The 17,610-nt window shown below is 39.7% G+C and overlaps 1 protein-coding gene across 1 annotated transcript in view; it reads left to right on the top strand.

Moving 5' to 3' along the window:
- Positions 1-17,610, top strand: part of UGGT2 (UDP-glucose glycoprotein glucosyltransferase 2) — a 120,593-nt gene that overhangs the window by 53,323 nt on the left and 49,660 nt on the right. The window contains exons 16-22 of the mRNA XM_037057567.1: positions 6,034-6,165; positions 7,425-7,589; positions 7,947-8,070; positions 8,167-8,265; positions 10,070-10,164; positions 14,652-14,858; positions 16,565-16,696. Coding sequence (XP_036913462.1) covers positions 6,034-6,165; positions 7,425-7,589; positions 7,947-8,070; positions 8,167-8,265; positions 10,070-10,164; positions 14,652-14,858; positions 16,565-16,696 — 954 coding nt within the window. The remainder of the gene's footprint in view (positions 1-6,033; positions 6,166-7,424; positions 7,590-7,946; positions 8,071-8,166; positions 8,266-10,069; positions 10,165-14,651; positions 14,859-16,564; positions 16,697-17,610) is intronic.

The following is a 17,610-nucleotide window of genomic DNA, read 5'->3' as shown; positions in this document are numbered from 1 at the left end:
AGCAGATTATTTGATCTAAATTAAATAATTTGAAAAATACAGTACCAGGAGAGAGGGGAAATATAATAGAAGGTCAAAATCATAGTAAAAGTATATGAAGATTAGTGAAATGTGGTAGGGAAATTTGGTAGACTAAGTACAGTGTTTGTAATAAAACAGTAGGACTTGATGGCTCAGCTCCCCAGTGGCTATGCAAACTTAGAAACAATTTAATTTTTTGTCCCTACCTTGCAAGTTTAAGATAAAAAAAATGTTACATAGTTAATGAATATTTGATGAAAATGTGTATTTGAGAAGGTAAAAAGTTTCTCCAAGACTTGGCAGTGATGGAGAAACCATCAGTGAATTAGCCAGTCGATACTAAGCAGTTATAACACTGGATGAAACATTTGAAATAAGTCTGTTTTCAAGCACTCAATAAGAACTGTGATACTTGCAAAAAGGTGAAGTAAAGACACTTACAGATAAAGACTGAGAAAATTCCTCGCTGCTTCAGAGAAGTACCGAAGGACACCCTTCGGGGCGGAAGGAAATGGTGCCAGATGGTAGCTCAGATCCGCAGGGAGAGACGAGGGGATGGAATGTAGACGCCGGGGTGAACATGGGAGGCTGTCTGGCTGTGTTTGTCTCTCCTCTTTGAGTTACAGAAGGTTGAACAAAGCATAAATTCTAACGTATACAGATGTAATATGTGTGATGACAATACATACGTACAAAGGAGCAGAGGATGAAATGCATCTATTTTGAAACTAATTCTATACATTTACAGTATTAAGTCAGGATTGATAGAAGTAGGTAGTGCTAAGTTCCTACTCTAGGAATTGCACATACGTTGCAATTCCTAGAGTAAGCACAAAGAACACAAGTTAAAAATAGGGTTGAAAATTCAGGAGAAGAGTTGAAATGATGCACTAAGAAATATCAGTGAAGCAGAGGAAGGAGAGCACGCAGTGAAGGAAGAGCAGTGAGCAAAAGGCACATGTGACACACAGGAAACGAATGGCAAACCGACACATGTTAACCCCCGACATCGATAATTACAGTAAGTACGAGGGAATGAACCATGAGCAAGCATATCAGAAGAATGGATAAAAACATGGAAAGTTGTACGTACACAAGCTAAATATTCAATAGTCTAGAAGAAAATTCTTAGAAATATATAACCCACCAAGACCGAATCAGGGAGAAATAGAAAGTCTGAAGATCATTTACTAGTATGAAGATTGAAACGGTAATCAAAAAGTGCAACAAAGAAAAGTTATAAGGACCAGATGACTTCACTGGTGAATTTTGCCAAACATTTAAATAAGAATTAATACCAATTGTCAGACTTTCCCAACAAATAGGAGGGAACACTTCCAAACTCATTTCACAAGGCCAACACTGCCCTGCTACCAAAGCCAGAAAAGGACATGCAAGATAGAAAGTTACAGACCAATATCCCTGATGAACACAGATGAAAAATTCCCAACATCATAGTAGCCAACTGAATTCAAAGTACTTAAAAGGGTCACACACCGCGGTCAGGTAGGATTTATCTCTGGGATGTGAGGGCTGTTCAACATATACAAATTCAATAAGCGTGATAAACCATATTAACAAAATGAAGAGTAAAATCATATAATCATTTCAGTAGATGGGGAAAAAGCAGTTGACAAAATTCAACATCCTTTTATGATCCCTCTCGACCAATTGGGTAGAGAAGGAATGTACTTCAACATAATAAAAACCATATGTGACAAGCCCACAGCAAACATCATACTCGGTGGGAACAAGATGAAAGCTTTCCCTCTGAGATCAGGAATAAGACAATGATGCCCACTCTCTCTACTCTGACTCAGCATAGTGCTTGAAGTCCCAGCCAGAGAATTTGGCAATAACGATAAATACAAGACATTGACATCAGAAAGAAAGGAGTCAAGTCTGTTTGCACATGACATGATCTTGTATATGGAAACCCCAAACAATCTGTTAAGACTAGTAAACAAATTCAGTGAAGTGTCAGGGCATGAAAATCAGTTGTGCTTCTGTACACTAACAAGCACTGGAAGAAGAAATTAAGTATACGATCCTATTTACAGAAGCATCAAAAAAAAGAATATAATACTTAGGAATAAATTTAACCAAGGAAGTAAAAGATATTTTTACTGAAAATTATAAAACATCGATGAAAGAAATTGGAGACAAATAGTTGGAAAGGTGAAAAGAAAAAAGTTGGAATGGCATTAGAGAATTGATTGTTACATTGTCCATACTACCCAAAGCAATCTACAGGTTTAATGTAATCTCTATTAAAATTTCAGTAGCATTTTTCACAGAAATAGGTAAAACAAACCTAAAATTCATACGAAACCACAAAAGACTGTGAATAGCCAAAGCAGTCTTGTGAAAGAAAAACAAAGCTGGAAGCATTACACTTCCTGATTTTAATTAATATTACAAAATTGTAGTAATCAAGACAGTATGGAACTGCCATAAAAACAGACACATAGATTTTTGGAACAGAAAATCAAGAACCCAGAAATAAACCCATGCATAGATGGTCGCTGAATTTTTGGAATGTGAGCTGGTGGGGCCACCATTCAAAACAGTCTGGTGGTTCCTCCAGAAATGAAAGTAGGATCACAGCACGACTCAGTAATGCCACTCTGGGCGTGCGCAAAGAAAGCGAGCTCCCAGGTTCATTGCAGCATTATTTACAATAGCCAAGGTGTGGAAAAAACCTCAGTGGCCATCAACAGATGAATGGATGTAGAAAACCACACACTCACACACACACACACACACACCTCACCACCACCACCACCACCACCACCCCCAGGATATTATTCAGCCTTAAAGAAGGAAATCCTGCCATTTGCAACAACATGGATGAATCTGAGGACATCATGCTAAGTGAAATACATTACAGAGAAAGATTAATACTGTTTGATATCACACGTGGAATCAAAAGAAGCCGAACTCTTGCAAATGGAGTAGAAAAGTGTCTGCCAAAGGATGAGGGAAATGCGACATTGGTCAGAAGGCACGGACTTCTCAGGTGTGAGAGGCGTACCTTGTGGGGATCCCACGGGCAACGTGGGGCTCTGGTTGGTCACACTGCATTGTGTAGTTGACATTTACTAAGAGAAAGATCTGAGTGCTCCTCCCAAAAAAGCAAAGTGAATAAGCTGATGACTGTGTTAAGTAACTTGATGTTGGGAATCCTTTCACAGGATTTTATCAAATCATCATGTTGTATTAAATATACTATGATTTTATTTGTTAGTTATACCTCAGTAAGACTTAAAAAAATAAATAGAATTTGTACGGAAGAGTGAAGACCTGTAATTGCTGTGACTCTCTGGAGGAAGAGTGAAGTGACCTGTCTGGCCATTCTAGAGACCATCTGTAAAGTTCTGTGCAGATGGCATGGTATTGGTCAAGGGAAGGATTTATAGACCAGAGTCGGGAACAGGTGGGGCCTCCAGAACCAAAATACAGAAGTGACATCGCAGTAAGTCAGAGTGGACTTTCAGCTGCTGGGGGTGGGACAACTGATTATCACAATACAGGCATAAGAGCTCCTACCTTACGTAAACATCATTTCAGGTACCTTAAAAGTTTAGTGTGAAAAACAAAGCATTAGAACTTTTAGAAGAAATTAGGACTGAAGGGAAGAGTTTCCTGGACACTTAAAAAATTGTGAGCCCAAAAGAAAATATCAGTAAATTTAGCTACATACAAGTGAAACCAAAGAAAACTGTACTTGAACTACAATTAAAATTTGTTAAAAAGAAAGATACCATAAATAAGGGGAAATAAGCTCCAAGCAGAAGAAGTATTTGCTATGTGTATAATCAATAAAAGATATATATCCCATTATATAAGGTTTCCTACAAATCAAAAAGAAAATTACAATCTCAGAGAAAAAAATATAAAAAGATTTTTTTAAATACAAGAGGATATATCAATAGTAAATTAAAATTTATTGAAATTAAGGAGGTAAATAAATATTTATTACAACTACTGGTAAGTAAGCAAGATAATTTTTTCAGAAATAAGAAAAACAGAAAGGAAGACTTCCCTGAAATAATTATTTTATACCCAACAATTTGGCTGTAATTAGAAAGGTTGGCAATTTACATTCAGAATGTAGACCAGTGGGAATACCTTTACCCTGTTACACCGCCTGAAAAGTTTGAATTGGCACAGCCACACCGAAAACCATCTGGTAATACTTCAAAATTTGACATTAATTCTGCAAACTCTTTACACACACCCCCGCCCCCAAGAGAAACTCTTGTACCTGTGCCATCTGAGGCCATCCTTAGCAGAATCCAGAGTGCAACACGCAGGATTGTGTGTGTATGTGTGCGCGCGCGTATACAGATACAGATCAGTAGTAAAACAGATGGGTCAAGTTGGGTCTGTTCACATGAACAGGAAATGATATACAACAGCACGTCTGCATCAGCATAGTGACACAGAAGGCTAACATGTTACCATGAACTTTAAAGTTCAGAAACAAACAGAGGTAAATATCACAGTGCATGGGATTACATTAGGGTAAAACTCTAGTACTTAAAAGGTGAAGGAACGGCACACACAAACCCAGTGATGCCCGCGTCGGGAGCAGAGGGAGAGGGGACTGGGAGGGAGGCCGTGCTGGGCCAGCGCTGGCCGTGCTCCGGGTCCCGGGTCCCGTGGCCTGTTCGTGGAGATTGTTATTCACACCTCATGTTCTGTGCATTCAGTTTTGCTTACCAAGTTACTGAGCAGTTGTTAAAATTTTAAGAATATAAAAGAAGATTGATTTTTTTTAATGTATCTAAGTAGCTTATGCAAGACATTCTGGCTACCTTACGAATATCTAATAACTGATTAGTTAAATGATAATCTCAAAGATTTTCCATATATAATTTTTGCTTCATTCAGAAATCTAATTTTTAATCCCTAATTATGTTTTACTGTGAAACCCAAAGTTTTCACTGTTTTTCAGTTATTAGAGTCATATGTTCTACTTTGATATAAGGAGAAAACACCCATATATTGAGAAGCTCATAAAACTAAATTGTGATCTAATCACACACTTGTGCTTCCTAAAGGAATAGGTTACAAAGTTAACAGCGATAAAAGGAAAACAAAGAAGAATGCCAGTTTCTCATTTTGAGGAATAACATGGGGATTCTGTCAACCACAATAAGAGGATTGTCTCTGGCAATATTGATTTAAGCGAATTGGGACTAAAAAGAATATTCTTAATTGATTCTATCAAAATGCTACCTAATGGTGTTTGTACTCACTTGTCTCTTCTGCTTGGAAGTTTCTTTCCCCAGAATGTCTCTTTATTAAAAAAAATTCATTAGCTCTATTGAGGTGACATTGGTTAATAAAATTGTACAGGTTTCAAGTACAGTTTTCCAATCCTCATGCATCATCTGTGTGTTGTGTATTCCCTAGAATGTCTTAATGTTAGCTCAGATCTGCCTTCTCTCTCAATGCAGAGCTGTCCGTTTTCCCTGTGCCCGGAACCGTGCTGGGTCATAATAGTAGAGGGTCCGTAATGAAGGGACGCATGGAACACAAGAGTGATAATGGAGTAACAGCTCACATTACGTGTGCGGGTCTAGAACGTTCGAGGCTGGGGGCAGAAGGGGGGTTCGGAGAAAGTCTAGGCAGGTGTTTACTGAAGAGCAATCAGAAAGGAAAACAAAGTATTTCTGAAGTAGTCATTTAAATGCTTTATACATATCTTTTTAAATAAGGTAGCCATTATTTTATTAATAAGCAGTGATTAAATTAGAATATAACCAATTTGTTACGGTATTTTTGAAAGCTGTAGAATTTCGCAAAGCCATTTTTATTAGATGATATACTGCATACTTAAAATGAGTGATTTGTATGTGTGTGGGGTGTACGTATTCATATTTATATTGTGTGCTTAGGACTTTTTGTTTTTATCTCATACTAATTTATAAATTTATCTGCATGCTAAAGGAAAGAAAATAACTGATGTAAGGTGAAAATTAATTATAATCTTTATTTCCTCAGATGTACCAAAAAGTGAAGAATCAAAATATACTCACTGTGGACAATGTGAAGAGTGTTCTCCAAAACAAATTTCCTCGTGCTAATATCTTGGATATTTTGGGAATTCATTCTAGATATGATGGTAAAAGAAAGGTAATTCGGAATGCAAATTTTCAAAAATATGATCCAAGACCCTTTTAGTGTAGTAGTATGAATTACCCTGATACAATGAACTCATGATTTGGATTTTACTCCCTCAAGGAGAAGGGAACGTGTAGACCTTTGAGGGACACGTGTTTTGTACCGTGTTTACGTTCCCACCCGTGAGAACGCTTTTGGGAGAAGCGCACACAGCCAGGCCCCCAAAGGGTGGTGGTCGCCCCCAAAGGGCGGTGGTTGAAAAGCCAGTGTTGCTGCAATGATTGGTTTATGTTTTTAGTTATGTAGGGATAGTTTTCCAGGTAGTTCTTTCTGAAGTGAGGAAGGTTTCACTGGTATTTTGCCCCGTTACTATATTCTCATGTAATTAACAAACCTAAAAGGCAACCGGCATGAGCTTTAAGGACCCCGTTACACAGAGGCATCTCTTAGTAAAGTCATTTACTAAAGGCATTAAGGACAATTGAGAAGGAAAGTTATTTTTTGTAAGGACTCTAATCATTCTGAATCTTGGAGGGGAAGGAACAGATTTCCTGTGATGATATGTCAGCTCATGGAGTGGAAGCAGGGGAAGGTCCCTCGTGGGGGTCTGTGTGCACAGGTGAGAGCAGAGGGCGGCACAGTCCGTGGGCTCATGGTCGGGGTCCTGGACGTTTTCCGTACAGACACACATTTCCATTTTTCTTTCTTCTCTTTCTTCCTTTCTTTTAGTAGACATGGTTTCTTTACTCCTTGCCGCTAAGTGGTCTATCATAATACTGGTGGCACAAATTCAGTAAAGGTTTATTAAACAAATGAACACAGGCATAAATGAATCTCTGATCCTGGTGAGTGAGGTTTTTTAAAAAGTGTACTTCACCCTTTATGTTAAGGGTCAGCAAGCTACAGCCCATAGGCAGACTCTTGCCCTCCCACGGCCTGTCTTTGAGGCGTCAGGGGCACATGGCCTTGTTCACCCGTCCGCGGGTTACATTTCTCCGCTTGTGCACTGGGGCATCGGAGCTGAGCAGCTGTGACCCGGACCCAGTGGTTCACAGAGCCAGACGCACATGTCCACTGGCTGTAAGCAGAAAGGTCCCTGACTCTGCTCTGCTTTCCCTCAAATGACGCTTGGGAAGGATGGATAAAATTAGCAAAATTAACATTTTTTCCTCTGGCATATAAAAATGTCACAGTGTCCCTCCTTTTTCTGATGTAGTTCTTATCTCAGATGACCATGTTCTGTTTAATTTGGACATTTTTTAACTGAATAGGCAGGAGCAAGTTTTTATAAGACAACTGGCCTGGGTCCTTTGCCTCAAGCCCTTTATAATGGTGAACCCTTCAAATATGAGCAGTGGGATATTCAAGAACTAGAGATGGCTCTCCTTCAGAAAATGATGGATACGACCATATATTTACAAAAGGAAGTTTTCATGGTAGGTGAGCGCTTATGAGAAAATATATGATGAATGATATTTCTAAATGACTTTTTAAATTAAATTTTTAATAGCAAGAGTGAATTGTGCAAAAATTTACATCCTAATCATTTTCAGTGATGAATTTTTAAAGTAGTAATTAATCAGCTTTATCTCTGCATAATTACATCTAAAATTGCTTAATTGCAAAGAAAATTCAAAGTTTTACTTGAAAATTTACTATGAGAATCCTAAATTACTTAATATTTATTGATTTATTTTAGATTAAGTAGTCTTAAAATATCATATCTGTATAATTTTAAAACGTATGTCTATAAATTACCTATGTTAACTAAACAGTAAGTTTTGTTATTTCAGGGCACATTAAATGATGGAACAAATGCAGTTGATTTCCTTATGGATAAAAACAGTGTTGTGCCCCGTATAAACCATTTGGTTTTGTACACTGAATGGCAACACCTTAATTTAATATCTACATCAGGTAACATAATTCTCCCACATACTTTTCTATGAAGGCTTATTGAATTACGAGTTTTTTATTAATTCGTTATTTACTATTTAATTTGGAAATTTTCAGTGACTGCAGATGTCGAAGATTTCTCCACTTTCTCTTTCTTGGATTCACAAGATAAGACTGCTGTCATTGCAAAGAACATGTATTATTTAACCCAAGAAGGTAATAAGCATACTTTATTTTCCTGAATTTATTCCTGAAATAGTAAAAACTTGTAATTTTAGTTAGGTGTTTTCATAATATATTTTTATATGTTGATATTTGACCACAGACCTGGTTTTCAATATAAGGGCTTGTAATTTGTTAGGATGTAAGGATTGTGCTGAGAAGATGATGCCTTCTATCCTAAATAATTATAAATGCAGAGGGTTCATCTTAGGGTTTTTGGGGGGTTGCCTTTTTTTAAAGCAAGCCAGACCATTTTCACCTTTTGTGAAAGTGACAGAACTCTCTCCAGACTGTGTAAACTGATACCTGGTGATGCGTGAATAAAAGTGTAATTCCCAGGTCTGAGCAGAGTAGTTCTGAGCTCGCACTAAGCAACAGTGGATGTTGTGCTTGGGTTTCTGGGGCCAACCAAAGGAGGGGGCCCAGGACAGGAATGTAAATGGAATAGGAATTTAGCCTACATTGGGAAGTCTGCAGTGGGGCCCCACAGTCTTTTCGGGTACAGTGATTTATTCATGTAGATGAAGATAATTAGAGTTTGGTTTTTTGTTCTGCTTTGTTTAACCTGCTTTGCTGTGTGGGGGGAACTAGAGGCAGTGCGTAGAAAAAGGCCGGTTTGTATCTCGGTGCGCAGAGCAGTGGCATTCCAGCGCTGGGAGCGAGCCGTGAGCTACAGCTGTGGGTGGAAGGCTCCGTGGGGCAGGGGTGAGTTTTCACACCGGAGGGAGGTGTGAGCAGAGGCGGCACAGCCAGCCTGGAGAGTGCTGCGGGGCGAATGGCCCCAGAATTACTTTCTAACTGATCTGTGACTTTATGTTCAAAAAGTGGTCTTTTTACACACAATCCAACAAATAATATAAGGTCCATTTTTTGGTAGGTCAGTGTCTTGAATATGTAAAAGTGAAGGGAGGAGGAGACAGAAATAGAAGACTTTATTAACTGACAAACACGGAAGTTTCTCTTATTTGCGTTTATGTAAATGTGAAAAGAAAAAACTGAGAAATTTGCTTAGCCCTTTTGAAGTATTTCTCAGTTTACTGGCTGTACAGGGACAGGGTTGACACTAAGAAGGCATTAGGGCCCCTTTGTTCTTTAGGAAGAACGTGCTGTCTGGTAGAGCACATTTTTTATAATTGTTTTAAGTGGGTCATCTGATCTAAAGCAATGATTTCTCTATAGGCTTTAATGACAACCAGACAAATAGTATTTCAGAAGTTATATACTGAGGCTGGAAGAAATAAACGTGTTTCACTGTGGTGTCAGAATTAGTAACTGCCTCTTTCTGTGGCTTTCCATTTCTTCGAAACAGGGTTGTACTGTTGCTGGTGGCACGAGATGACTGAAGGAGACCAGCTCAGTAACAGCCAGACATTTTTAATGAAATGAAACACAAGCTAATATTGCTGTTTTTAGTACCCACTAATATGCTTTATTGCATTTGGTTTTAGATTGATGAGGATATAAATATCAACTTTCTATTTTTTTTTTTGTACAAGTGTAGCTGCAAGGCAGCTTCCCCGCCCAGCACTGGAGCAGGGATGAGCACAGGGCGTTTCCTTGGCTCACAGAAGCAGCCCGCACACCGACCCCTTGGGGGCTGTCCTCTGTCCTCGGCATCTGAGTTTATGTGGCGCCTCTATCATGAATCACATTTCTAGCATTCTTATTAGTGTGTCGCTGTGTGTATATTTTAGTAACACTTATTTCAGAAAGATTAATTTTAATATTTGTTATTTATGTTTTGTTAACTGGATATGTCTTCCGCTTTTAGTTTGATTAAACTGTTTGAAACTTCCAGATGAAGATGTAATCTCCTCAGTGACGCTCTGGATTGTGGCTGACTTTGACAAACCACCCGGGAGAAAACTGCTTTCGAACGCGTTACAGCACATGGTGAGTCAGCCTAGGGAGAGGCCCCTGAGAAACGGGAGCCACAGTGCTTTATGAGATCGTTTTGTAGTATTAGCTAAGTGTAAATTTATTGCTGTGGAGCACATTACCCTAGAACTCAGCGGGTTAAGACAGTAAACATATATTTTCTCAGTTTCTGGGGTTTGAGAATTCCAGATTGACTCGGCTGAGGGTAGTGGGGTTTTGGGGTTTCCCAGAGGATGCAGTCAGCTGCGCTGCTGGCTTCGGGGGCCGGGCTGGGGCCGGCTGGAGCCGGAGGACTGGCTTCTGAGATGGCTCCCTCGTGTGGCTGTTGGCAGGGGCCTCGGTTTCTCCCTGGCTGTGAACACAGTGCTTCATCCCAATGCCACACAGGCCTCTTCTTAGCGTTGCTTCAGTGTCCTCATGAAATGACAGCAGGCCCCCCCAGAATGAGTGATAAAGAGTTACAGACAGAAGCTACAGACCACAATGTCTTTAATGATCTGGCCTCAGAAGTCACACACTGTACTTCCGCAGTGTGCTGTGTGCTATGCAAATCACTTCTGTTCAGTATGAGAAGAGAAAGTCTAAGGTGTGAGTACTAGGAGGTAGGGTCATTGGGGGCATCGGGGAGCCCTGCTGGCACATTAGGAATAGTGGGTACATTTCAAATGAAACCTGGTGACGTCCACTGGGAGAACTTTCGTGTCGTATCAGACAGCCTGTATAATGACCTGGCGGTGGTGCGCTCCTTTAGCGTTGTCTTGTCTGAGACGCACGTTACCCGCCCTTCCTTTCTGAATGACGGCTCTGCTGGGTGGGGTGATTGAGGCTGTGGGTCCTTGCTTTTCATCACTTTGATACGTCTTGCCAGTCCCTTCTTTTTGAGAAATCTACTGGTAGTCACTGCACAGTTACAGCACAGAGCAGTGATGGCCGAATCTGTGCTTCGTAAATGTGTGTGATTTGGTTTCCTCTTTCAAATAGGAATTAAACTCCCCGGGAACATTAGGCTTCATGAATATTCTCTTACCCGATGCTTTTACCTGATGCTTTTAGGATCTGTTGATGAGGCTTCAGTGTATCAGTTACATTTGGTTGCAAAAGAGAGATTATTCTTTATTTATTAGCTGATCTTCTTAAATAAGAGGATTTTCCCTTATCAACTGAGGATGATAGGTAAAATTATTGCTAAAATTCCAGATAAAATTCTTTATTTTTACATTTAGTTCATTAATTTTTAGAGAAGAGGGTCTAGCAGTCACCTCTGTTGATGGAAAATACACATTTTTTGTCTTGTGTTTTCAGTTATCATTTGGCTCGTGGGTTTTTTTTAGAGTCTTCTATCAGTTCCATGACTTATTCTTTGGATGCTTACATTGCCCGTGTTGGCTGGTGAACCCTTGAGCTGGTTTCTATGTCCTTTTCTGCACGCTTTCCTGCTTCCTGACAGGAAAGATGTCTCCTCCTTACCTCGTATTCCCTCTGTCTCAGATCCGTCATCTGCCATCTCCCGGAAGCCCTCTCTGTCCTCTCCGTGAGAAGTGGTGGGTAGAAAGCCGGGCCTGGGCCCTGGGACTGCGCATTTTTATGGGCCTGGCATTGCTTCCAGGCCCTCTCGTAGCCAGAGCGCAGCCCGTGTGGTCTACAGTGGGTCTCTTCTGGAAAAGCACTTTCAGCGTAGTAACTCACCTCAGAGGACATGCTCCAAATGTATAAAGCAGAACATGACAGACCTTCAATGAGAAACAGAAGAAACCATGGCTCGTAGTTTGGAATTGGAACACATCTCTCTCATGGCACGTAGGACAAGCACACAAAAGGTCAGCAGGGATGTGTAGAAGATTAGAGTAACAAGATCATCAAACTTGACCTAATGGACCATGACAGGAAAGTGAGGAGTGTGTGCTCTTGGAAAATGTGACGTTTAAAAAACACGTAGATGCTGGGCTATAAAGCAATTCTCATAAAATTCTCAAGGATCAACACCATATAAAGTGTATTCTCTGCCTACAGAAATCAGTAAGAAAAAACCAGAACATCTATGTGTATTTGAAAATTAAGAAATATTTTTGTGTAACCTGTTGGTATGCATATTTGTAAGTATTTTTGAAATGAATGAAAATTGGAATGATATTTAAACTTGACAGTTAAACCCAAATCTGTATCTGTGTGTTTGAAAGAAGAGTCGTAGTAAAATCAGTTATCTAAACAGAATCTTAAAATTTAAAAACAGCTACTTAAATGTCTATCAAAGAAAGTAAAGGAAAAGCTAAAATTAAAAACAAAAAGTGATGAAATAGAAGCCATATAACAAAGGTCCACAAAGCCAAAAGTTGGTTCTTTGAAAAGATTAGTAGAATGGATAAAACACCTGGTGAAACTGTCCGAGAAAAGTGGAGAAGCAGACCCACAGAGCCAGCGCCCTGTCGGAAACAGGGCGGATCTCCCTGGATCCTGTGGGCACAGTAGTGGTAGGAAGGAGATGTTTTCAATTACTGACAGAATGAAACCTATAATCGAAAAAAATGTTCAAAGTAAAAAAGTCCAGACCCATATGATCTTACTAGTACCAAGCTATACACACCAGTCTCACACACATTTTTTTCCAGAGAATAGTAAAATAAGCAGTACATCCCAACTTACTTTACAAGATCAGCATTACTTCAAAACCAGTTGTCTAAAAGGCATTATAAAGATTGGAAAGCTGTAGGCCGATCTTATGTACGAATATAGATGCAAAATTCCTGAACTCATGAAGAACAGAATGAACAAAAACCAAGAAGGAAAAGTTTAAATTGTCACATTTCTAAATTGTTCAGATGGAAAATACAAGTAAATCAACACATAAATTATGTGCTGAATAAACAGGTTAGTAATATAAGAATTAATTATTAATTATAAGAGTTGCAACAAGAAATGCACTTTAAATGAAGATATCTCTTAACAATAGTAGCAAAATTTTGAAGTTCTAGGAACAAATGTAACAGAATAAATTTTAAGACATAAAATATTGAAAGAAAATTCAGAAGTTCTCTGTAAATGGAGAGATAAACCATAATTATGAAGGGAAAGATTCAATATCATGGAGGCGCCAGTTCTCCCAGGATGGATGTGTAGCCTCAGAGTGATTCCCGTGTGAACCTCAGCACTTTTTATGGAAATCGTCAAGTTTGGTCTCAAATTTATGATGCACAGCACCCAGAATAGCTGGATTACTCTTAGAGAAGAGGAAAACAGGGTAATTGCTCTGTTGGATATGCAGATCTTTTATAAAACTATAAAATTGAAGACAGTTTCACAGAATAGAAAAATAGAGCAATGGGAAACAAAAAGAGGGCCCAGACACAAACCCGTGTAGGTATCACAGTTGTTGGCCTTCACATGGGGAAGATTTCTCAAATGGAACACAAAACCCAGTAGTCATAACGAGAATACCAATAAACTGAGCTACATTAAAATTAAGGACTATTTCTTGTTAGGCACCATCGAGAGAATAAAAAGGCAGACCACAGAATGGCAGAAGTTATCTGCATACATATAACAAACAAAACACTCAAGTCTTAGAACTCAAACTCATGTAAGTCAGTCAGAAAAAGATAATTATCCCCAAGAAAATAATGGCAGAGATTGAATTGGCAAATTGGTAAAGAGGGCAGTGAACATGTTAAATAAGGGTGTTCAATATCATTGATGATGAGGAAAAATGAATTAAGCTTACATGTTGACCAGAATGATTTAAAATAGTCACTGGGGTAATGGTATTGTCCTGTGTCACTGGTGGGAGTGAAAACTAGTCCAACTGCTCTGAAAAGCCTCAGTGTCTTCCGGAGCTGGAGCTTTGCAAACCCTATCTGTAGAGCATCAGACCAAAAAACCTCAGCTGTCTAGCACCAGTGCCGTGGATACAAGAGGGTAGGTTCGTACCGTGGAATTCTGTACAGCACCAAAAAATAAACAACCGCACCTACACAAAACAGCGTCGAGGAATCTCAGCCATCACGTGGAAAAAGAGCACAAAAGAATATGTACCGCATGACCACGTTTATACGGGGTGCAAAGTGGAGGAAACGTTTAGTGAGGCAAGCTTCGGTGGTAAATGATAAAGAAAAGCAAGGGTAAGTTAGCGTTAGTGACAGGACAGTGGCTGTCATTAGAAAGGGGGGTGTGGTCAGCTGCCTTGGACGGTGCTGTTTCCTCACCTGGGGTGATTTGCTAAGCTCTGCATTTTTGCTATGTATTTTGTTATTTCACAGACACACACACAAGAAGCAGTTAAAGTATTGCATCATAAAATAATCATTATGCAAAGAGGTGCAGCAGTTGGAGTTACTAAAATGACTGTTTTTAGGCCATGTCAGTGACAGGCCACCTTCAGTAGTCAGCGTAGAGTTTGACAGTAAGGGGCGCTGTGTGGCGAAGGGTGGGCTTGAGTGGAAAGGAAACGGTTCAACTATAAAGAGGCATGTGACATACAGCTCTTCTTCACCTAAAAATGTGTTTTGCAGAAAACAAGTTTTCATAGTCGGTTGGGCATTATTTATAATCCTACATCAAAAATAAACGAAGAAAACACAGCTATTTCTAGAGGAATTTTGGCAGCTTTTCTCACACAGAAAAACAGCTTTTTGAGAAACTTTCTTAGGAAACTGGCAAGAGAAGAAACTGCTACAGCTGTTTACTCTGGAGATAAAATTAAAGCATTCCTTACTGAGGTCAGTAACTGTTTGTTTGAAATAATCAGTGTGTATTGAATATTTTCAAAGTAGAAGTCCACGTGCTTGGAGATGTCACGTTACTGGAGAACATCAGTGAGTACAATCATTTGGGGAGAATAAATATTCCTTCAAATGGGAAAAGATAAATGTTAAATGATATGATTTTGCATGGAGGCATTTAACAATTCAGATTTCTTATATTTCAACCCTTCACGATCCTTCAAGTTGATGTCATTCTCGTGAGGCTACGCCCTTCAGGGTTGGGAGTTACAGGGTTTCATAAGTAACCCTCAGGTGTCTCACCAAAGGGGTCCAGTATGCGGGAAATTTCCGACATAGAAATGGTCTCCTGGAAGAAAAGTTTCTCTGACCCTTTCGAGAGGTGTTTACTGTCTGCCAGGCGATGGGGGTGCACTCTGGACAGGCAGCGCTGACATGATTGTTGGGGACAGACCAAGTAAGCTGTACTGGAAGAATAGGGGAATATGAGAGGGTGGGGAGTTTGAGAGAGGTGCTTTTAGCTGGAGTGGGCAGGAAAGGGATTTCCAGAGAGCTTCTGTCTGGCCAGAGCTCTGAGTGCAATGAGAAATCGAGCCGTGGGCAGTCTGCGAGAAGAATGTGGCGGGTTCAGGAACATGGCAACTCTAAAGACCCGACACAGAGACAGTTGCTGGGCTTGAGGTTCGGGCAGAAGGTCATTACGACCAAGACAGAGAGAGACGGGAGCACTGGGGCATGCGGGGGCAAACATGGCCCGGGTGCTTCAGGCACTTGTGGGCCGCAGTTGGGAATTGAAACTTTTTCTGAGTGTAAGGGAAGAGGTGAAAATCTTTAAAAAGATGGTTCTGGATACTGTGTGAAGGTTTCATAGTAGGCTGACAACAGTAAGCGAGATGGAGATGAACAATTAGAATGCGTTGCAGTAACCTAGGCGAGACATAAGGGTGTCTTGGACTAGATAGTGGTGGAGACGGTGAGATGGTGGATAATTACTATTAAGTTATGGTCAGTAAGATTAGTTGATCGATTGTATGAGACATGTGAAGATGACAGGCTGGGATTTGGGCTCGAACAGCTAGACTTCGTGGTGGTTTCTCTTTGTGGGGGACTGGGCGTGGGAAAGTGTAGATGAAAAGAAGATGTGGGCACAGAGGGACCAAGCACTAAGTTTTGTGCATGTTACGCTGGAGATGCCTGTTGGAACATTCGGGCGGAGATGCCCAGTTCGCAGTTGAGTGAGTGAGTATAATCGAAGGGTCATCAACATCATGTATAACTTCAAGCTAAGAAACTGGAGACATCTCCGTTAAGTGAGGGTGTGGTGGAGAACAGAGAGGTGGCGAGCCCTGGAACTTTCCGAAATGTTGAGGAGCCAGGAGAGCCAGTGAGTTAGGGAGGTAACCAGGAGGGGGTGGCGTCCTGGCAGCCAAGCAGAGGGTTATTTCACGGAGGCAGTGGACACCTGAAGTTCCCGTGGAATAAACAGCAAACTGTTGTACATTTACTGTTAAAGAGCTGTCAAAATATTGTAACTGACTTGACAAAGATTCCTGTTTTACAAATGTGGTTTCAGAAGAAAATACTACTTTTTTGTCATAATGTAATATTTAAATTTACACTAATGTACCAAAGTGGGCTTTATTAATAGAATAACTTAATAGATTCACTGCTCTTTTATTTATTTCATTATTCTCATACTTTAGGGAATGGATAAGAATTCTTTTGAAAAAAAATATAATACCGTTGGAGTGAGTATTTTTCGGACTCACCGGTTGTTCTGTCAAGATGTACTTAACCTGCATCCTGGAGAAATGGGGATTGTCAGCAATGGGAAAGTAAGTAGGAAAAACAGTTGCTCACTTTTCTCAGTGACACTGTGATACAGGGCCACACACATTTTTCTGTCACAACACACCCGCGCTCAAACTGGTCCCGGCATGAGTGAAATGTGTGTGGCGAGGTTTCAGTTACGGCACAGTGCCTGCAACATCATCCCTCCCCCGTGGATGAGGGCGCTGATGCGGGCAAGGAAGGATGTTCTCGTCGGGTACCGCTTATTTTGTCCTCATGTATTAGACTGAACGACTTAGCGCACGCGGCAGCATTGTGATGGAGAACCACTGTTAGCAGGTGTAGAAAGTGCATTGTGACATCTTATTCCTCTTGTAGCTTCCCCTACAGTTGTTTAATAACAGTGCGATGCTTTCGTATGCAGTATAGACTAGTGTTTATTAAAATAACCTTTACAAATCTATAGGAAAAGTCACTTACCTCCACAGTCCTAATAAATTTTATTAAAAGTGTATTGTTTTAACTTCTAAATCCTTTTTTACCCTACTGAATTTTTTCTCATTTTCTAAAATACATAATTATAATTTTATATATATAACTTTATATCACAGTCTTCTCTTGGTATATCACAAACATTTTTCTGATTAGAGAATCTTTATATACAAAATTAGTAGATAATAGCTATTTTTTAATATACTTTGAATATGATAGTCTGTTTTTATTTCTGAGGAATTAAATTTTAAATAATTGAATCTGGTGCTTAGATTTATTAAGAAGTAAACTAATGCAATGCTTTGACACCTGTCTGCTTAAACTATGAAATTATATATTCCTAAGTCATCTACAAAGCTCGAATACACTCTTGTTTTTTTATTTCTACATTTTTATGAGCACTGTTCACCTGAGCGTTTCATTCCCGTATCGCTGTTCCCTTCAAATTAGGCTTATTTGTTCTTTC

Source organism: Sturnira hondurensis, unplaced genomic scaffold, assembly GCF_014824575.4.
Source record: "Sturnira hondurensis isolate 20B ecotype Veracruz unplaced genomic scaffold, ASM1482457v3 Scaffold0009719, whole genome shotgun sequence".
NCBI classification, from domain to species: Eukaryota; Metazoa; Chordata; class Mammalia; order Chiroptera; family Phyllostomidae; genus Sturnira; species Sturnira hondurensis.
The sequence above is the reverse complement of the archived record's forward strand: the minus strand, read 5'-3'. Positions and strand labels throughout refer to the sequence as shown.